The sequence below is a fragment of the Vitis riparia genome, chromosome 13, assembly GCF_004353265.1.
Source record: "Vitis riparia cultivar Riparia Gloire de Montpellier isolate 1030 chromosome 13, EGFV_Vit.rip_1.0, whole genome shotgun sequence".
In the NCBI taxonomy this organism is placed as follows: domain Eukaryota; kingdom Viridiplantae; phylum Streptophyta; class Magnoliopsida; order Vitales; family Vitaceae; genus Vitis; species Vitis riparia.
In genome coordinates, this window is record NC_048443.1 from 11,473,407 (window position 1) to 11,490,880 (window position 17,474).

Sequence of the window (17,474 nt, forward strand, 5' to 3'; positions counted from 1 at the left end):
ATTTTTGTGTAAGTTTAATATATCAAATTACAAGAGACTTAGGCTTTTTGTATATAGCAATGAAAACTACTAATTTTGGGGTCCCACATTTAATGGTAGGATTTTGAATATATATATAGAGTATTTAAAAGAAAAAAATTTAAATATGGCGCTTGAAAAATTATTTTTATATTTACTAGACTTTGTGAAAAGCCAAATAGGAAGTTATGTTTTGAAGAGACAATTTTAGTTAAAATACTAAATTTGAAATTTTCTTTTAAAGAAACAATTTTTATTTTTAAAATTTACATTGAAATTGTTTTTTCAAAATAAAATTTTAGAGTGATATAACAATATTGAATAACCATTGATTTAAAAATACTTTTCAACATGCTATAAATTCCAAACTACTTTATTATTATTATCTTTTTTAAAAAAAGAAAAAGAAAAAAAAAAAAAGAAGCTGTATAAATATTAAAAATCCCCTTAATGGCAACCAACTTTGGCTTTGGGCTAAGAGATTATGATCCGTGAATAAAAGGTGTAACATACATTTATTAAATACCAACATTTACTTTTCATTAAAAACAATAATAAAATTTATGATGAATTTAGAACAATATACAAAATCGGATCAACATAACATACATGGCAACATTTTTTTTTTCTTTTTCGGGAGCTTCATAGCCCAATCAACATCACATACATCACTAGAATTTCATTCTAAGCACAACATATCCTCTCTCTCACTTTCTCTCTATTTCTCTCATTTTTGTTTTTGTTTTTAATTTTTTGAGTTTTATGGAAGTGTTGGACCTAGTATCTTGGTCTAAGTTATGTTAAACGAAACAAATTTTTGAACGGGGATGTGACTATCCTTGTCCTTGTCTACTCGTATTAATGGAATTTATGTTAAAATTTTGCCATATTTGGGATTTTTTTCTCATGTATTCTCATATTGGATCAATGGTCCTTGGCATCCATTTGAGGTAAACTATTAGCTATCCTCTAATAAGGCGTAGTTACTTACCTCTATGAAGAATCCATGTACCATTTTTACATTGCTTTTTTACTTTGAAAATTGTATATTTGATCCTAATGATAATGCATGGTAAAAATGCTATGACAACCAACATTTCATCAAATCCTCTCAACTTGTAGTAAATGTTGGTTAAATCTCTTTATGAACTCTCAAATTCTTTCTTTAGATCTCTTCCTTAATTATATTGAATAGGATTACTACTCTTACCTCTGGTCGAATTGAGCATCTATATGGTAATATGAGCTACTCACAAAGTTCTCAAAAAAATCTAACTTAATTTTTTAGGAGATAATCGAACCATGAGCAGGATGTTTGTTTTAATCCATAAATGAATTTTTTCAACTTACATGTCTAATGCTCTTGACCCTTTGCTATAAAACTGTCATGTTGCATCATGTAGATGATCTTGTCAAGATAGTAATTGAAGAATGTTGTCTTAAGGGCTAGTTTTCATATCTCATAATTGAGATGTGCTGGAATCCTTAAGAGTATTCTAATGGACTTGAACATGACTATCGATGAGAAGGTTTCCTCATAGTTAAAACTAAGTTTCTAACTATAACCTTTGCTACAAGCCTAACCTTATATATCTTAATTTTTCCATCTACTCATCTCTTCATCTTATAGACTCATTTACACCCAATGGATTTTATCCATTTAGGTGCTTCTACAAAGTTCCCATACTTTGTTAGAATGCACCGATTTTAAATCTACCTCCATAGCTCCTTGCTAAAGATGTGCATCCACATCACTCATTATTTCATCATAATTTATGGGATCGATCTCATGCATGTTCCTTTCGTATTATCTCAAAATACTCTTTCAAATACATGAATTTGTATAGTTATATAACAACATTCCTACTAAGATGAGACATCGGTGTACTCTAATTGTTAGGAACAATAGGTATTGAATTCATAATATTATGTGCTATTATGAGGAGTGTCATTTAGTGTTCTCCAATTGATATCACTCCTATACTTATTACTTATTATAGAGTAATCTTTTAGAAATCTAGCATTTATACTAATAAGCACCTTCCGGTTAATCTAACTATAAAAGTAATAACCACTTGTTCTTTTTGGATAACTTACAAATTGACAAACTTTTGACCTTGATTTCAACTTACCTATCTTTGGTTTTAGCACATATGCTAAGCACTCTCATATGTCAACATGGTGTAAACTAGGTTGATAACCTGTCTACATCTCGCTATGACTCAAATGTACCGATTTAGATGGAATTAAGTTAAGAAAATATATTGTAGTTTCCAAGGAATATTCATAAAAGGATTTAGGGAGTGTTGAGAAACTCATCATAGAATCTCACCATGTCCATTAGAGTTTGATTTCTTATTTCCAACACTTCATTATGCTATAAAGTTTTAAGGACACTTAATTGGGATATAATCCTCATGCTTCTTCAGAAAAGAATCAAACTCACCTGACATACAGTCTTTACTTTGGTTAGATTGAAGTGCCTTGAGGTGTTCAAGTCACTTAAGTCTACAAGGAAACTTATATAAAACCCCTTAGTGGTTTAGGGTTTCACTTTGTACACTTTTGTCTTTTAGACTCTAGAGAAAAACCCTAATCTTTCCCTCTAGAGAGAAGACTACCCTTCTTTAATGCCTAGATTCGTGAGAAAGAGTGATCAAGCAGAAGGTTGCTTGGTCGGTGAGGTTTGTGATTCACTTTACATGACTTCATTAGATTGGAATTAATCAAGGAACATCCAAATCACATGTATAATCTTTATTATCTCTAGATATATACTATTTATAGTTTTGTTGCCATGTTTTTATGTTGCAATTATATTGAAAAATCCTAAGACTATTAATGTACACCCTAAGCGATTCAAGGTTAAGAATGAAGAGATCTAAGGATTTCCTACAATTGGTATTAGAGCTTAGGTTAGGATTTAGCATGCTAGAACTATTCTAACATGTGCTAGCTCTATTTTGCAAGGTTATTTTATTTATCCCATGATCTTAAGGGATGAATGAATGTTTTCATTAAATATGATGGATATCACGATTCTTAGTTGTGGTTTACTTGCTTTCTTGATCTTTATATTGGGTTGTATACCCCATAAGGAGTATAAGATTTTTATTCGAATATTGTAAAAAAAAAAAAATCTTTCTTATAGATAGGTTGTAAGCTCGATTATAAGAGCATAGGAATTTTTATTTTTGTGAAAATTTCATTGTTTTTATGCATCTAAGGTGACCTAAGAGAAAAGAAAGGATAGGTCTTGGTAGTTTTTTTTTTTTTTTAGATCTATGGCAGCACATTAGCTTTGACTTTGACTCCGCTCAATTGGTCCAAGGAATCAAGGAATATTGACTTTTATTATCATCTTAAGGCCTATCTTGATTTTGAGCCATTACTAACCTAGTGGTGGGTTGGACCAAGGTATCAAGGGATATGGATTTTCTTAAGGAAGAGACTAGATATATTAGTTGTAAGAGTAACTACCCCAATAGTGGAGTTTTTTTTATTTGGTAACATTGATGTCAAGGATTTTGGTTATACACTTAACTTCGAATATGAAAGTGGCTTACCCAATATAAGGGCTTTCATGGACTTAGGGCTAAACTAAAAGGTATGTTAATCTTATCTTAGGATTTTTTTTCAAGCTTTTAAGGTAGAGATATCAATTTGAGAGGGTCTCTACCTAATAATAAGATCATGACCTACCTAATATAGGCTTGATATTTGTGATACTAGGATATCTAGCAAAAAATAGGCAGTCTCAAGAGTTTTATATTTGCTAAACTATTGTTTACCTTGAATGTTTGACACTAAATGTCTGGTTATATTCCTTGTTATAAATATCATGTCTAGTATTGTTATCACTCTCATTCTCACAATCAATTAAATGGATTAGGGCTAATTGTATGGATTAGAAAATTAATATGGATATGGTAATGGCGAAAAAGCTACAATAGGAATACTAAGAGCTAGTTATTCCTAAAACAAACATAATAGAAAGAAAGAGTGGTATATCAAATGTAGCATATGATAGATAAAAATGACCAAGTTTCTCATACTTGAGTCTTTGAATAATGTGTTGCAACAACAACACATGTCTATTGTCACATTCTTTCATATTTTCTTTAGTCTACAAAGGATATTTAGTGATAATGGTAAGCCAGCTAGACAAGTTGTCCTTAGGACTATTATGAACACAAAGTTTGTCTGATCTTAGAGACCTTGTCGGATTCCTATGGAATGGCTAAGGGGATTCTCAAAGATTAAAAATGTGTTCATATGAAAGTCAAGGATTTTTTCAGGTTCTTCTACCAAAATGAATAATAACAACAAATAAGGAAAGTTCGAGAAAGGGAATAATAGAGCAAACTCAAGGGCAAGTAATTCCTTTGTGTCTTTTTGAGACACTGGAAAAGTGATGCTTGAATTACCTAAGGAAAAGGAAATTATACATCATGTTCTCATTATTGAATAAATAGTTGTGGATAAATTCGAAGGCTAGGATTTATAATTCTTCATGGGGCTTTCAACAAGTGAGAAGGTTACAGGATAAGAATATCTTAGCTCTAGTGGCAAGATTAGTTGTGCAAAGAAGTGGGAGATACTACTTCTTCAATGTATTACTCAATCACCACATTTTCTAAGATATGAGAATGGTTAGATCTCACTAAAAGGAAAAAACTTAGCATTAATCAAACATTTGGTTTCTAAACCTAGGTTATATTAATCTAAACAGGATCCAAAGCTTGATTAAGTCTGGACATTGTGATTCTAGATGATTTTCTAGTTTGTGAATTTTGTATAGATGGTAAAATGAATAAGAGGACCTTTACTATTAAATGACATAGGGCCATGGAATGTTTAGAGTTGGTGCATACTAACATATATAGAACTTTTGGTTTTGTGCATATTAACAACTATAAAATTTTTAGTGTTCATACAAAGGATGGCAAGAGTAATTCATCACCTTTATTGATGATTACTCTATTTCTAGATGTGCATAGAAGTTTGATGCCTTGGATAAATTCGTTAAATTTAAGTTGGAATTGGAAAACCTATGGAGTAAACATATTAAGAGACTTCAATCAAATAAAAGTGGTGTGTCTAGTAGGTTTAATCTTTCCTTAAGGAGCATGAGATTATATCCTAGTTAAGTGTATTCAATACTTTATTGCAAAATGGAGTAATGGGAAGAAGAAATCAAACTTTAATGGACATAATGATATTAATGATGGTTTTCCCATAAGTTCTTAAATCCTCATTTTTTAGGTATATTCCTTGGAGATTGTGTCTTATCTCATTTACCTAAGAGATATATCAGTTTGTAGGTATCTAAGAAGATCTTAGGGATTATTTTTTTTATAGTCAGAATGATTAGAAGGTATTTAGTATAAAAAATATCAGATTTCTTATAGAAACTATATGATAAGTAATAAGGTAGAAAGTGATGTAGACTAGAGAATATTAGAATATAGTCTCATATTTGCATAAGATACTATAGATCCAGAGATATAGAGACATATCATTCTCAATACCTCTAGTACATGAGTGTTTCATCATAGTAGGATGATACTATCTCACAAATTATGATGAAGTAATGAGTGACGTTGATGCTCATTTATAGAAATGAGCTATGGAGGAAGAGTAAAAATTCTTAATTTCTAACAAAGTCTAGGATTTTGTAGAAACACTTAAAAGGATAAAACTCATAGGTGTAAGTCAATTTATAAGAAGGAGACAAAAGTAGATAGAAAGGTTGAGATTTATGTATCTAGGGTTGTAGCTAAAGGTTATAGTTTGAAACATCATTTCAATGATACAAAACTTTTTCACTGATACTCTGATTAATTTGAGTATAACTACCGATACTAAAATTTATTAAGTACTCTTATCCATTGTGGTGCACCTCAATTGTGAGATGTGACAATTAGATATCAAGATAGCATTCTTAAATGGTTATTTTGATGTTAACATCTATACGATGAAACTAGATGTTTTTATAGTAAATGGCCAAGAATATCTAGTATCCAAGTTGCATAAATCCATTTATGGATTAAAGAAAGCATCTTGCCCATCGAACATGTGTTTTGATAAGGAAATCGAGACCTTAGATTTTGATCAAAACAAGGATGTGCTTTTTATGTACAAAAAAGTGTAAAGAACTATGGTAGTGCTCTAAGATCTTATAGATAGATGATTGTCTACTCATTAAGAATGATGTAAAGATAGCATCATGAGTCAAGATCTCATTGTTTACTCAATTTTAAATGAAAATCTAGAAAGGAACACAATATATTATTGGAATACAAGTCCTTTGGGACTGCAAGAATAGGAAAATTATGTTTTGTCAAACCATTTACACTTACAACCATTTGGTTAAGTGCATGATACAAAACTCCATAAAGGGTTTGCTACTCTTTAGCCATGGAGTTCTATTTTCTTAGGATCAATTTCATAAGACATCTAAAGAGAAGGATTGCATTAAGGTGATACTTTATGCCTTTACAACATATGGCCTTGTGTATACAATGTTTTATGCTAGACCAGATATTTGTTTTGTTGTAGAGATAATGAGTAGATGTCAATCCAATCCAGGATTAAAGCAATGTGTGGGTGTCTAGTATATACTCAAGTATCTTAGGATAATGAAGGAGCATATGTTAATGTGTCTTTGCCATGAGCCAATACTCCTTATGTACTAGGAATCAAACTTTTAGTCTAATGAGAACTTTTGTAGGTCTGTCTTTGGTATGTGTATACTCTAAGTGGTCTTTGTTGCTGTGTCTAAAACAACAAAGGAATTTATTTGGTTTAGGATATTTCTTATGGGACTAAGGGTATTTTCTTTGGTTGTATTGTTCATGATCCCATTTTATGATAATTGTGAGGTGGTAGTACAATTTAAAGAATTAATAAACCATTGAAAGAGAAAACACTACATGTTTTATGAGAGTTTAGAGAGATGATGTGACTATGGAGCAAATTCTTTCTAAGGTGCCTAGTATGCTTCTAGGGCTAGTAAGCGATTGTTGGGATAGAACCCTTAAAAGCATGATATGATGTAATAATAAATGGAATTCATTAATATTTATATATGATTTTGGTTCTTTTTTCCTTATCCCATATATGCATTATATATGTCAAGAATTTAAGCTTGACATCTCTTGTACTGTACATAACTTGGGTGTATTAAGAGTTGCACAAAAAAATCCAAGTTATGGATTCCTTACAAGTAGATAATTTGTTCATAATTGGTTTATAGATTTAGGTAATCCATTTGAGGCTTTAGTACACTATCTCCTAATTAGAGGGATGATTGATCTTAGTCATTAAGATGTAGTGTACTACTTCCTAATTGGAATGATGACTAGTCTTAGTCATCAAAATGAGTTTCCCATAGTGAGTGCACTAGTGTGTATGGTTACACATTGAATAAGATTTATAGTGAATCATGCCATTGGTTATCAAACAATCATGATTCATCAAGCTACTATAATACATGGATACTCAACCTTGAGAGAATATTAAGTTTGTGCTAAAGTCATTATAAGGCTTTAACTTATAGGAAAGATTTTAAGTTAGTATGTATTCCTTATGATTTAAGCCATTTTTTTTTATAGAGGCTAGTAGTAATAGATATTCTCAATAAAGGCACCATAATATCTCACGAGATTGAGATAGTGTGTCCCATTGGGTAGTCCTAAGGACATGAGATCATGAAATTTATGGTTGTAGTAATTCATTAAGTGGAACTTGATATATGATTTTGTTAGTTAGAGTATGTCAAAAATTGAAAAAGTAATCTTGAGAGGTTGATAGTATATACTTAGATTATATATCATTTTATAGGGAGTCTGCATGCAATGAATAGTGGGTCACAAATCTTAGCCCTCATCTCTAGAAACAAAACCACATTTCTTTAGTGCCTAGATCCGTGAGAAAGATTGATCAAGTAAAAAACTGCTTTATTGGTGAGACTTACTATTCACTTAATTTATATGACTTCATCGAATTAAAATTAATCTGAGAACATCCAAATCATAGGTATGATCTCTATTATCTTTAGATGTATATTATTTATGGTTTTATTGTCATGTTTTTATGTTGTGATTAGACTTATAAGCCTTAGGACTATTAGCATGCACTTAAGCAATCAAGAGCTAGGAATGCATGGAAAGATATAAGGATTCCTTACACACAAAAGGAAACACACTATCTCAAACCTATAAGATATCATGGTGTTTCTATTGAGAATACTTATTGTCAACCACTTTAATTAATAATGACTCAATCCATGAAAAATGTATAATCACCTTAGGGTCTTACTTGTAGGTCAAAGCTAGTGAAAACCGTAGCACTAGCTCAATGTTCTCTTAAGGTTGAGAGTTCATATAACATAGTAACTTGGTGAAGTCATGACTATTTGATAACCAATCTCATGACTCATCATAAGTCTTGTTCAATGTGGAATTAGACATATTAATACACCCACCATAGGAAACCCATCTCGATAACCAATAAAAGTAATATTTCCAATTAGGAGGTAGTGCATTATAACCTCAGATGGATGTCCTAAGTCCATAAACTAGTTGTAAACAACTCATCAACTTGCAAGGAACTCATGACTTGAATCTTTCATATAACTCCTAATACATTTGTCATATATAATGCAAGTGATGCATGGTTGAGTACTCAAATAAACATTAATACAAAAAAGGATAGAATAATAAAAAATAAAATCTCATTTGTTACATCATGTCCCACTTTTAAAGGTTTTATCCCAATAACAATAACGTCATTATCAAAAAAGTCAAAATTCTATATAGCATTATTGATAATACAATAACAATTATCACCAAAATCCTTGTCCTTTTAAACTTCTTGTAGCATTTGTGTTGCCACTCAATATAGACACAATAAAAACATTTTGTAGCAACCAAATATATATTCCATTAAAAGTAGGGTCTAACAATACCTTGTTTCTAATCAAACTTTGTAATGATCTAAAAGTTGTCATATATCCATATATCCAAACAATTGTAACTTTGATTTTCAAATAAATAGAATCACATAAGTAGTTCCATGAAGATTAATACCATTTCAATGTCTTTGATCATTAATGCATAATTGTATCTTGCCAATAAATTAATAAATAAAAAAAGCAATGTTTAGGTATGTGCAATTAGAAAGATACATAGCGCGTCAACAACACTAAGATTTGGTGCTTTAGGACCAAGTAGTTATTCATCATCTTCATGAAAATACAATGTGTCATTTTTCACTTTAAGTGATTAGACAATCATTGAAAGAGCATCTCGTCAAAGCGAAGTTTTGGAAAAATCACAATGTAATAAAATAGAGAACTTTTCATATGTAATAAAATAATATTGCTAGAATTAATTACAAAAATTCCAAAACCATATTATGAAAAAATATATGTATTTAAACTTATACCATGAGTTGCATGTAACAAACAAAAATTTAAAAATAAAATTACTAAAAATGCACACTTCAAGAAAATAAATTTTGCACAATTTTTGGGTCAATAACATTAATATACTTCTAGTTATAATCAAATATAAAATCTTTTTTATATAATTTTCATTATAAGAAAATTTAAAAGAATTTTCACGTAACTCTTGGTTATTTCAATATGAAATAATTTACCATACATTCTAGCTATAACAATGATTTACACATAACTTCTATCTTTGGATTGATTCATATTGATAACATGTTATAAAAAAAATAATATAGAGTGAAAAAATTAATTAAGAGAGATAAGCAGAGAAAAATAAAGAAAATTGTTATCAAATGTGTATGTCATACATAGGAGGAAAGCCTTTTAGAGGCTTACATATGACTTCCATTAATGCTTGTCCGAGTCACTACAAGAAAAAGGGTCATTGTAAACATATATTATCTTTACTTAAAGTAGTATATGTCAATATCTTTTATTTAAATGGGCAACTATGACATATAAAACTTAGTTAAAAGAAATAATGACATATATGAATTCCAGTGATTATTCCATGACTTATGACGATGCAACTTTGACAGAGAATTTATAAGTCAATATAAAATTAATATATTCATATGTAAAGGTATCTAAATAAAGGCAATAATGACATATGTGGAATTTGCTAAAATTTTATTTAATTTATAGTAATACAATCTTGATAGAAAAATTATAAGTCAATATATGGAGGTAAAATATTTTTATGTCAAGGTTGGTAAAAGCTATCTTGACAAATAATTTATAAGTCAATCTAATTTTATTAATAAATCTATCAAGGTTATATTAGTAAATATTAAAAATCTCACTTCTCATTTTTTTTCTTTTAATTCTTTTATTTTTCTTTTAATTCTATTTAGGCCCATTCCCATCTACAAGCAACTTGAAAGAAAATCCTAAGACAATAGGCACCATTAAAAATTTTGTGAAAAGTAAAAATAATTTTTATTAAAATTTATTGAATTAGATATTTATTCTTCATGCAAATATATATCCTTTATAGGGTTTTAATTTTTGTTTTTGTTTTTTTGCATTTTTTATGACATATATTAAATGATGTAACATGACTTCCTTTTATTTTGTTTATTGTTGCAACCATAATAATGTACTCATGTAAAATGTATGCAGTCAGTGGTCTTTGTCACACATGGACAAATCATTTATAATGATATTTATATTTAACAATTTGGTGTTATTTGTGCCTAATACTTAAGCCTCTGCAACTTGCACCCCAGTTACATAATACCATTTCAGAATTTCTACTAGTAGAGGGACATTTGGTGGGATAATAAAAATTATATGCCTAAATAAATGCCTTTGTGGGCAGTTTAAAGTTGCCCCAAATTATTTGAGTAAATTACAAAATCTCATAAATGCTCCAATGGGACATTCAACTGTAAGTCCCAGAAATGACAACCAAAAAATATGTTTGTCAACCTTCTCATGGGATCATGCAAACATATGAGCATGAGTTTAGCAGAATACTACAACAAAAAATGCCAAACCCACAAAATAGAAGGTTATTGGCTACAGATTTAACATTCATGGATTCATCTCAATCCTCCTCAAGCTCCATATTAAGCTCCAAACCCTAATAAACCATCTAATTCAAGAAAAGCTAGAGGAATATTATATTTGCAAACTAACGCATGTAGAGTTTAGCATGTCAAATGTAGTTGTAAGAAGTCTTAACTAATGTAGGTGAAATTTAGCTGAAATAAAATAAGGGTAAAATTGGCAGAATATAGTCACGTGTACCTGAAATTTCTCTTGTATTTGGTGTAATAATTATGAACTTTAGCTGTCTGTGTGAAATTGATAATCCTTTTAAAAGTAAGAACTAAGAAACCAGTCTCATTTCTTACTTTGGAATGTTCATGATGTATTATTCATCTCATTATATGTAAATAGTTTTTATTTAATAAAGAAATTCCACGGGGTAGGACATGGGATTGGAAGCTCAATCTGAACACTCATTCAAGGCTTCCACATCTGGTCAAGAGTGGCGCATTGATCTCATTTACAATGACCTGTTTCTTATGAAATACAAATTGTCCACTTACACTTCAAGGCGTCGCATCCTCACACGTACATCACAACACGCCAAAACATGGCCAACTCATACATCATATTATTCTCCAAGGAGAAACCACATGTTTCAAAGATAAAAGAGTAACGAGAAAATGGAATATAATCAAAAAATGATATATATATATATATATATATATATATATATATATATATATATATATATATATATATATATATATATATATATATATATATAAGTATTACTTGGAAAAGAAATACAAAATATGCATGATGTTCAAGTAATACATCCAATCCCAGTATATAAAACATCAAAAAGATGGGATTCACAAGTCTAATACAAGATGTAAGTAAAAAAAAAAACATAAAAAGATCAGATAGTAGTAGGATCATGTGATGGCTCTGCTCTGATTTCCTCATCTGGTATGGGCTGCTCAGCTGGTATGGTACCCTCATCTGGTATGGCCTGCTCAGCTGGTATGGTCCCCTCATCTGGCAGTGGAGGCTCGGATGGTCCAGACCTATCATGCCCAGGAAGTGTCTGCATACTCAGATACTGCTGAATCTGATGAAGGATCGTGGTATGTTGGGTCTGAGTAGCAATGATCTGATCCTGGTGTGCACGAATAGTGGCCATCTGCTCGAAAAGAGAATCCTGAGCGGTGCTCAGTGTCTGCAATGAGTGCACTAAGCCTCTGAATTCCGTAAGAGAAACGGTGACAGTGGGCTCAGATGAAGGAGGAGGTGCTGAGGTAGCTAGCACGACTGGTGGAGCTGGCTGAGTAATAGGAGAAGCAGGAAGTGTGGCCTCAGGCATGGGCACTGAGGTGTGTGCTGCAGGGGCAGGAGGTATAGTGTCAGTGAGAATCTCATCGTGTTGGGCCTGAGGTAGCTGCTCATCTTGGGGTAGCTCTGGAGGTGGGGGCACATCTGGGGCTCCCTGAGGTGGAGGCACAACTAGGGCTCCTTGAGGTGGAGGCACAACTTGGGCTCCCTAAGGTGGAGGCACAACTGGGGCTCCTTGAGGTGCAAAGTAGGCTACCAAGTGATGCCATTTGTCGAGAGAGAAGTCCTCTCGGCAATGGCGGCGCCTCTCAAGGCGGGGCTCTCCAGGATAGCCCAGGTGCTCTAAAATTTGGCAGAGGAGCCTCAGAAATAATAATGGAATGACATCTGCCCTCTAAAGCTTCTTCTGATGGACTTTCTCTTCAAAGTGAAGAAGAGAAGTCATAATCAAATGATGAGGGCCGAAGTAATATCCCTCAGAAATCCTAAATAACGCCTCAAGTATAGCTCCTCTCCTCTGAACTTTATGCTGAAGTGGGAAGATGTTGGCACGCAGGAGCACATCAATAAGGAGCATCCCAGATGGAAGCTCTCTCCTAGTCAACACTGAGGCTGTGGAAGTCCCCCTGGATAAGATACGAACCATGTCCCTCTGAGAGAATGAGGACCACTCCCTGAAGTCTGCCTGAGTCACAGGCTCATAAGGTATACGGAGGGCCTCAGCAATGTGGCAAGCTCCAATGGCACCCTGGCGTCCATCTATGGTAAAATAGATGAGAGTAGGATTCCGGATGCCTCGAGTAGTCATAGACTGATAAAAGCATGGTTTTAAAAACCGGACCGGACCGGCCGGTCGGACCGGTCGGACCGCCGGCCGGTCACCGGACCGGTCCGGTTCGGTCATTTGGACCGGATGGGGATCGAACCGGGGTCGAACCGGTCGAACTGGCGGTCCAACCGGTGAACCGGACGAACCGGCCGGTTCCAAGGGAACCGGACGGTTCAATTGATTTTTTTTTTTTTTTTTTAAAACAACATCAAAACGACGTCGTTTTGATGCTTCTGGCATCAAAATGACGCCGTTTTGGAGTCCTATTTAAGCAAAGGGGATCTCCAATCCATTCTCCAACGCTGCGCCGCTGCAAGGGATCCCGCTCCAGCTCCAGCCGTTCCTCCTTCGCCCGTCGTCGACGTCCCATCGGCGACACCAAGGGATCCCGCCGACGGCCTGTGATAGCAGCGACACTCACAAGGTCCCGCCGGCGGCCCACGACAGCAAGAGAAATCCCGCCGGCAGCCAAGGGTAGCTTTACCCCTCTCCTCCGCCCGCCGATGACACCTGCCTGCGTTGGAAAGGTCCCCCCTCTCCCAGCTGGTAGCTCGTCCCGGCGACGCCGGCATTGGAGTTTGCGACGCCGGTGTGTCCGTGTGTGTGTGGGGCAGTGTGCTGTGTTTTGGTGGGTCATGTACCTTTGCCGTGGAATTTTCTTTGGTGATCAATTTCTTTAGAAAATCATGGCACAGTTAGCAACTTAGCATAGTGAATATTTTGTGACGTTGGTATTAATTTAATCACCTTGGACATCATTGTTGAGGTGATTTTTGGTTTTGGGAGAAAGGATGATAGATAAATGGGCTCCATGAGTAGCTGAAAGAAAGGGAAAATGCTTCACTCGGAAGAATGCAGATGAGATGCCACTACTTAATTGTTTGTATTAAGATCATAAAATTTAAAGAGATCACTAACCCGTTTAGAAGAATTTTCCAGAACCTTGATGCTTTGTTTGTATGTTCTGGCTTTCCTTCACTTGTTTGTTTGTATGCAATGTTTAATTAATTGGCTATGGTTTAATTAATTGCCTATTCATGAGGAATTCTTATGTAACTTAAAGCAAATTGATTTAGTTTATAATATGATGGAATGCATAGGATGCTCTAATAATTCTTATTTTAAAAATGACCTTACCTTTGATGAAGAAGTGGTAAAATAATGATATAATGATATCATATATTAATTATATACGAGTAATTATGAAGATTGATCCCTTTTGGACCACATGTATGTTGACGCATGCCATAGAGAAAATGTGAAAGCATGCATTGAAAAAGAAGCATAATTTACAAGATATTTGTGGAAAAATTCTCCAAACATGCTTGTTTAGATATTTGTGGAGTTTGCCCATCAATATATCTATACAAAATTACTTTAAAATTTAGATAAATTTATAATTGGATCAAAACATGCTTGTTATAATGACGGTTGTTCCTTTAGATAAATTTACCAATTGATATATGATTGTTATAAATTGTTGATGACTTGATTATAAATCATTAAATGGTTGATGACTTCCATTCTCTATGTTAATGTGAGATTTTTGTTTCTAATTTGATAGAGAAATACAAAATGGAATCAAACTTGACTCCATCCTCTGGTCAAGATTCAACTGCCAATTCTCAATCAACTAGAAGTAAGATCGATCCTGCATGGGAGCATGTTTCTGAAGAAAGATATGCAAATGGAAGGAAAGCTCTTATTTGTTTGTATTGTAAAAAGATTACAAAAGGTGGGGGTATTCATAGAATGAAACAACATCTTGCTGGAGTGAAAGGAGATATTGGTCCATGTAAATCGGTTCCTCCTGATGTAAAATTTCGAATGGAAAATTCTTTGCAAGAGTTTGTGAATTCTAAGAAAGCAGCCCAAGAAGCATATGAATGTAGAAATCCTTATGGTCCTAATGTGTCACAATTTGAAGGGGATGGGGCAGAAGGTGAAGAAGAGGTTCAGCAAATGCAAAGTCCTATGGCAGCTAATAGTGGAAAAAGGAAAAAATCAACAGTGGATAAGTATTTTGCACCAAGAAATACTCAAGGAGCTCAACCTTCCATGAGGAGTGTACTAGCTGGGAAAGAAGCTATTTGGAGAGCGGATATGGCGGTTGGGAGATTCTTTTATGATGCATGCATTCCTACTAATGCAGTGAATTCCTTCTACTTCAAGCCAATGTTGGATGCTATATCTGCAATTGGTCCTGGATATAAGGGTCCAAATTACTATCAACTACGGGTTAATCTTTTAAAGGATGCCAAGAAGGAAGTTCAGTTACTTGTGGACTCTTATCGTGCAATTTGGGCAAAAGTTGGGTGTACAATAATGGGTGATGGTTGGACAGATAATAGACAAAGAACACTCATCAACTTCCTTGTGTATTGTCCTGAAGGAATATCATTTGTGAAATCCGTTGATGCTTCAGACATTGTCAAGGATGCAACTAATTTGTTTCAGTTATTTGATGAGGTGATTGAATGGGTTGGTCCACTCAATGTAGTTCATATAGTCACTGATAATGCAGCAAATTATGTGGCCGCGGGGAGATTGATTTCTCAGAAGCATAAACACATTAATTGGTCACCTTGTGCAGCTCATTGTCTTAATTTGATCTTTAAGGATATTAGTAAGATGGACCATGTTGCTGAACTTGTAAGACGTGCATCAAAGGTGACAATTTTTGTGTATAATCATGTTGCTTTGTTAAGTTGGTTGAGAAAAAGGGAAGGATGGACAGAGATTCTGCGACCTGGTGCAACTCGCTTTGCTACTACTTTCATTGCACTCAAGAGTCTTCATGATCATAAACATGACTTGCAAGCTTTGGTGACTAGTAAGTTCTTTGTGGACTCTAGATATTCAAAGGATTATAAAAGCCAAGTTGCAGTTTCCATCATCTTAGATAATAGATTTTGGAATGATTGTTTGATTGTTGTGAATCTTATGTCTCCACTAATGCGCTTATTGCGTATTGTTGATTGTGATGAGAGGCCTTCGATGGGATATGTGTATGAAGGCATGTATAGGGTTCGTTTGGGCATCAAGAAATTGTTTAACTACAACAAAAGACTATACAAGCCTTATACGGAGATCATAAAGCAACGTTGGGATCAACAACTGAGGAAAAGCATTCATTCAGCAGCTTATTGGTTGAATCCATGTTTCCAATATGATCAGGAAAACTTTTGTAATAAGCCAAATGTTATTGGAGGTGTCATGGATGTTATTGATCAAAAAGTTCTGAAAGGCAAGCTTGAAACAATGAATGAAATGAAGTTATTTCGTGATCGATTGGGAAGTTTTGGAAGAGAACTTGCTTATTCTTCACGTGAAGTACTTCAACCTGGTAAAATATTATTATCATTTATTAGTATGTTTATTCTTCTTTATTAGTTACCTACTTACTATTTAATATTTTAAACTTGCTAATGTGTTTTATTTTTTTCTTATTTTTAATGTGAAATGGTAATTAGATGAATGGTGGAAGCTACATGGATACAGTGCACCACATTTGCAAAAGTTAGCCATTCAAATATTGAGCCAAACCGCATCATCTTCTGGATGTGAGAGGAATTGGAGTGTCTTTGAACGTATACATACCAAAAGAAGGAATAGATTGGAACATCAAAGGCTTAATGATCTTGTATACGTTCATTATAATTTGCGCCTAAAAAATCGGTATAAATGATTTCTTAGTTGTTTTGAATTTAAATTCTTCTATTCACAATTATGAATAATTATATGTTTTTTTTTTTAGGTTCTATAACAAGAAAAGAATCTATGATCCAATTGACTATGCATGCATTGATGAGACCGATTTTTGGGTAGTTGATGATGATCAACCAGCAGAGTTAGATGCTGAAGAATTGGAAAATCTTCTATATGAAGAAGGGTCAATCCAATAAATGAAGTGGAAGGTTCAAGTTCTCACATTGGTTAGTAAAATATTTAAACTTATAAAAGTTCAATAATTATATTTTTTCTTTAAAAATGATTTATTGTTGATATATATTCAATATTTTTGTAGATGATGAGGATGGTGGTGACGTGGCTGTAGAAGGGCTTGATGTGGAGAACTTTGGTTTTCCAAATGCTCATCTTCAATCTCCATATTCCAATTTCCAAAATGAATGAAGACATGAATTTTATATTTATTAGTATGCAAAAAACTTCATGAATATTCAAACATTGACATGTTATATTTTTATTTTGAGTAATTATTTAAGTGTTGTGGACCTATGGTTGACATTTGTATTATTTATTATGGACAATGTGTTAAGT

At 33.3% G+C, this 17,474-nt stretch overlaps 1 protein-coding gene across 1 annotated transcript; it reads left to right on the plus strand.

Moving 5' to 3' along the window:
* The first annotated feature begins 14,768 nt into the window (after positions 1-14,768).
* Positions 14,769-17,250, plus strand: LOC117928318. Its single transcript, XM_034848222.1, has 2 exons — positions 14,769-16,220; positions 17,221-17,250. The coding sequence occupies exons 1-2, from the start codon at positions 14,769-14,771 to the stop codon at positions 17,248-17,250; spliced, it is 1,482 nt and encodes a 493-aa protein (XP_034704113.1).
* Positions 17,251-17,474: the final 224 nt, after the last annotated feature.